The sequence below is a fragment of the Morus notabilis genome, unplaced genomic scaffold (assembly GCF_000414095.1).
Source record: "Morus notabilis unplaced genomic scaffold, ASM41409v2 Scaffold547, whole genome shotgun sequence".
Taxonomy (NCBI): domain Eukaryota; kingdom Viridiplantae; phylum Streptophyta; class Magnoliopsida; order Rosales; family Moraceae; genus Morus; species Morus notabilis.
The window spans coordinates 115,878-121,576 of NW_010359252.1; the positions used below are offsets into that span (position 1 = coordinate 115,878).

Sequence of the window (5,699 nt, forward strand, 5' to 3'; positions counted from 1 at the left end):
AATCAATATTCTGAATAAAACAAAACTAAGTTGAACAACACAATATTCAAAACCGAGCAAGACAAAGACATGGACTGAATATCTATAAGAAAGTAAGAAATTATAGCAATAAAATAGAACATATTATATATGCACAACGCCATCACATTTTCGCTCTATGTCCAATAAAAATTCCTGAAAAAAAAATATCAAAAACATGATTACTGAATGGCAGATGTCCTGAAGAAGCAAAACCACCGCAAAACGGAACCAATAGGCAATGGACAATCACATATCAATTCTCCGTTACACAAAATTGCATAATGACCAAAAACACGTGTCAAACAACAAAATTAACACCGTGATAGTAAGAGTCCTGCAAAAATCAAAAGGAAGAACAACTAATTAAGCTAACTGCCCACAATGAGAAAAGACAAAAAATGAAAACAAAAATAAAGAAAAATAGACATTGCTAAAATTCTGAAATAGATCGAAAAAAACATGCGAAGAAAAATATTGCAAATGCCTTTGCAAGAAAAACATGCAAAAGAAAAGCAGGTAAATAAAAAAATTGTTTTCAAAACAGAACAATATAACCCAAAAAAACATAAAACATCAAGACGAAAAGATGAAGTAGTAAAAGGAAAAAAAAAATTGAAATAGATTGGAAAAAAAAATTATAAACCATATTAGTGCAGAAATGACGACATCAACAAAACCCAAAACACCCATAATGATCATAAGAGAACAAACGGTAGAAAAGGAAAAGAATTTATGTCGAAACAGATCGAGAATAAAAACAATGAAGAAACGAAAAACCATATAGGAAAAAAAACCAAAAAACCATATTAGTACAGAAAAGATGAAAACAACAAAACCCCAAACACTGAAAAAGATCATAAGACAACAAATGGTAGAAAAATAAAAAAATTTGTCGAAACAGATCGAGGAGAAAAAAAAATGAAGAAACGAAAAACCATATCAGTGCAAAGAAGAAGAAAAAAAAAACAAAACCCAAAACACCCAAAAAGATAAAGCCGAAGAGAAGAAATGACAGGAGCAAGGAACTTTTCTCCAAAAGAGAAGAAAAAAAAAAAGAAAGACGTAGAGGGTAGTAGAAGGCAAAAAATCAAAGCAGAGAAAATTAGAAAAGAAAAAAAAATTACCAACCAAGAAAAGTAAGAAAATGAAATGAAGAGGAAATAAAAAGAGGATCTTGTAATATATATGGCTGCCAGCTATATTATTAAGGAGTTTATGCCATAAGTAAGAAAAATTAGTATAGTTTAGAACATCAATATACATTGAAACAACAAAAAGAATATATTTAAGAAAAAATAAAGTAAAAAACTAAATAGAGTACGATAAAATGAGAGTAGATAAAAATCAAAATGAATAAGAATCAAGCTTATACAAATTTTTAAACAGAAGGCATGAAAAAAAAAAGGGAAGAAAATAAGAAAAATCACGACATACAAAGTAACAGTACAAGTAAAATGAAGAACGAATTAAAATATATTGCATAAGTCCAAAATAATAAGGGCAACATCAATGATAGCAAAATCTATAATAACAATTACTCAGCACATGTTAACAACAAAAGAAATATAACATCATCACCAGAGGAAAATAAAACTTTTGAAAATGAAAAAATTAAACTTTTGACAAAGGAAGACAAAAAGTAAAATGGGAACCTAACCTCTGCAGACATAACAATATTATACACAATTTTAATAGTAAACATTAAGAGAAGAAAGAGATAATAAATAAATTTTAGCATAGGCATCAATACATACTGAAATAAACGGATAACTGAAGTAATGCCCAAATTAACATAATAAATGAGGAAAAAAACAAAAATATATAACTTATAAGTAATAGAAAAAATATCTAAGAAAAGTGAAACACAGTGTTGTATCAAATAACGCAAAAGAAATTCATATTCATAAAAAACGTATTGAAATGAACAGATAAATCAACACATGAAAGGATTCATATAACAAACGAAATAACATCATAAAGCAATATTCTAAAACAATTCAAAAAAAAATTAGAGAAAAAAATTGAATACCTCAATCCATGAACCACAGACAAAAGGATAGATCGAACAAAGCAACCAAAATTACTGAGCAGCAGAAATATACAAAGGGAATATTGAAGACGCAGTAAGATTAGTAATAAAAGGCTAGTATGAATATGATATTTAAACAGTGAGAATGACAGAAAACAGAACATAATAGATAGTAAAATCTGAAGAATGAAGACAAAGGGAAAGTAAGAAATTATAGCAATAGAATAACATGCATTATATATACAAAAAGTTACCAATGTTTCGTTCAATCTCCGATACAAATTCCTGCAAAGCGAAATCAATTGAAGTAATGATTAATCAACGACGGCCATCACAAAGCATGAAGACGACCACAAAACATAACCAATAAATAATAGACAGTTAAATCTTAGATATTCATTATACAAAATTGAAAGATAAGAAATGCACGTGTTAGACTAAAAGATTAACACAAACATCAACACAATAAGACGCTGACAATTGTATAGAATCGCCCAAACATAGAAATGTTAATAAAAAAAATTGAAGAAATCAACAAACAGTAAACAAAAATAGGGACGAAAAAAAGAAAAACAGGAAAAAAGTAGAAGGAAAAAAGGGGAAAACTAAGAAATAAAAAACATGAAAAAAAGAAATAGAAAAAAGCACAAAAAATTAAGAAATAAATAACAATGAAAAATAACAAATAAACAACAGGGAAAAGAAGCATAGAAAAAAACCCCAGAAAAATTTAGAGAAATATAAATATTATGAAGAAAACAACAAAGAAAACAAATTTTCTCAAATACATCGACAAAAAAAAAAAAAAACAAATAAGTGAAAAACCATAAAGAAAACAACAAAACCCAAAACACCTACAAAAATCAGAAGAGAAAAAACGGGAAGAAAAAAAAAATTTTGCCTACGCAAATGGAGAAGAAAAAATAAAAAAAATCCAAAAACCATATGAGTGCAAGGATGAACGGAAAAACCAAGCCCAAAAAAACCAAGAAAGTTGAAGACGAAGAGAACAAACGGTGCGAGAAAAGAGAAAGTAAAGATATCGATATGAAGTAAACGACCAAATTCATGGACGAAACAGAAAAAAAAAAATGCCTAAACAAATGGAGAAGAAAAAATTAAGAACTCCAAAAACCATATGAGTGCAAGGATGAACAGAAAATCCAAACTCAAAAAACTAAGAAAGCTAAAGACGAAGAGAACAAACGGCGTAAGGAAAGACAATGTAAAGACATCGATCTAAAGTAAACGACCAAATCCATAGACGAAACATAAAAAGAAAAAAAATCTCTCCGAAAGCAAATGAGAAAGCCAACCAAAGTAAAAAAAAAAATATAGATAGGCAATAAAAAATAGGAAGAATGAACAAATGCATCGAAGAAAGAAAGAGGAAAGAAGGTAGCCAAAAACATGAAGACACAGAAAAGAGACGGTGGGAAAAATTTTTCTTGCTTCAGAAGCATAGTAGCTGCTTCCTACAGAGACAGAAGAAAGATAAGAAAGTCCTAGAACACTCAATCTGAATGAAATTACCAAAGCCACATAAATTAAACAATAAAATGAAAAAGCAGCAAATGACAAAATAGTTAGTACACAAATAAAAGGATAAAACAGGAAACACACTGTTCATAGTACTGTAGCATGAACAATCAAACCCTCCCTTCCTTTAGTATATGTATAATATGTCAACTGAAAATTGAAAACTACCTTAAGTTTTGAAATTGATGTAAAAACAATTCCTCCGAAATCATATGCAAACATCATGATGCAAGTATACAAGTGTGCAATTTACTCTAAAATTATTAGATGTCAATTGCAGTTGAATTTAAATATCGCAGTGTAGTTTATCAAAATTAAAAGTTCAGAGTCAATTATGTAAAAAAAAAAAAAAAGGAATAGTTTGGGAGTGCTAGTGTTCAATTTACTGTAAAATTAACGTTTGTTTTCAAAACTTATTCAAGATAATGACATGTCCATTGCATCATCGGTCGTGGTATCCGGGGTTTTAATTCTATTTTCGATCATCGCATAACCCATAGGCTGACAACGGACCTTTTTTTGTTTACTCTTTTTGTGTGTGTTTTTGTATGTAATAGTGGTTGCTTTTACTTGACTTATTGGCGTCCTTGTTTCGTTTTTTTATTACTAGGCTACAGTTTCAATATGGCAATTAGTGTCGTTACAATGTTGCGTGTGGCCTCTTGTTATGGATTTTTTGAATTCGGTCAATTGGATATTTCCATTGATGTTAAAGGATTGCTCAAACAGCCATGTATACAAATATTTAATGTGTTTGGGTATCCGGAACTCAAAACACGCTTCTTTCACTTGAGCCTTATCATATAAATTTATTGATCTCTGGTCTTGGATTCTTCTTCTGGTTTGAACCAAAAAAAAAAAAAAGCAAAAAAAAAGCGCTTTAGATAAAGCAACTATATAATCACAGTGGGCACACAAAACAGAAGGTAGAAAAGGAAAGAACCAAACACAAAAACTGAATACTCACTAAGCTAAGTTCTGGACACTCAAATCTGCCAAGAACATATCAGTTTTGACCTTTGGAGAACAAACCTTTTAACTCCAAACAATTTGCTCTTATGCATATGAACAATTAGTGACCTCAATGTTGTCCATTTTCAGAGGATTATGAAGTAGAACTTGGAAACCGAAAGCGATTTTCAACGAGACTCGAGAAAAAGGAAGAAAAGATCTAAGCACATGACACCACCTAAATTCGAAAAGCGCATGAAGCATATCCCTAAGCAATACTCGGCAAAGAGACAAATATCATAATTAGAAGGATCTATTTATGCCTACTTTTTAAATACCTCGACTCATTTGTTAAAAAAAAAAAAAAAAAATGTTGTGTTCCCTACATACAAAACATACATAATACATCTATTGCAACATTTCTTTCTTTCTTTTTCACTTTTCTTATGAAGCATTTCCGTGACCTAGATTCTAACATGATAGCATACGCAAAAAAAAATACTGTCTTCTCACAATGTGTCTCTAATGCTATGGAGAAATTTCCAGTAATAATTTAGCATGTGATCAGCAGGTTTCACGCGGTCCCACTTTCCTGTACAAAAAATTGCATATGCATCGGCTGCATACCTAGCAACAAAACAGAGGAACAGGAGTCATGTAACATCGGAACTAAAGTAAAAAAAAAAAAAAAAAAGTTCGACACAGCGGTGGTGGGATAAGGTGGACGAAGAAGAAGCAAATTCTGAGAGAATACAAAAATTGATGAAGATCGTTGATAGATTCATAGTAGAAAATTCTAATACAAGGAAGAAGAAAAGTTTGTTCTGGCAGTAAGAAAGTTTGTAAGGTGTTAGTTAGAAGATTGGAGCTGATTACAAGAGGGTTGTTTGTTTGCCGCATTATCATAGGAAACCAAGTGGAGAGGCATAGCAGTTCCAAGAACTATCTGGGTTTTCTTTGTAGAATCATATTTCTACGACTTTTCCTGGAAATATTCATCGATGAAGATTTATTTTCCTTGCAATTCTGGGTTTTTGTGGCTGGTTCATATCTGATATGAGATACAATCAAGCTAAGCTAGTGTCAAATCCTCCACAACATAGAATAAAGCAGCCTGACACTTTGTAAAACTATTGAAACAAGTAGAAATTGCTGAACC

The 5,699-nt window shown here is 30.6% G+C and overlaps 1 protein-coding gene across 2 annotated transcripts in view; it reads right to left on the reverse strand.

The window, feature by feature from the left end:
- Positions 1 to 4,807: 4,807 nt before the first annotated feature.
- LOC21387359 (methyl-CpG-binding domain protein 4-like protein) overlaps positions 4,808 to 5,699 on the reverse strand; it is a 3,218-nt gene continuing 2,326 nt past the window's right edge. Inside the window, exon 3 of one of the 2 annotated variants that reach the window (XM_024162899.1) lies at positions 4,808 to 5,167. In XM_024162899.1, coding sequence (XP_024018667.1) covers positions 5,050 to 5,167 — 118 coding nt within the window. In that variant the 3' untranslated portion in view covers positions 4,808 to 5,049. The other variant, XM_024162898.1, reaches the window with a different exon arrangement.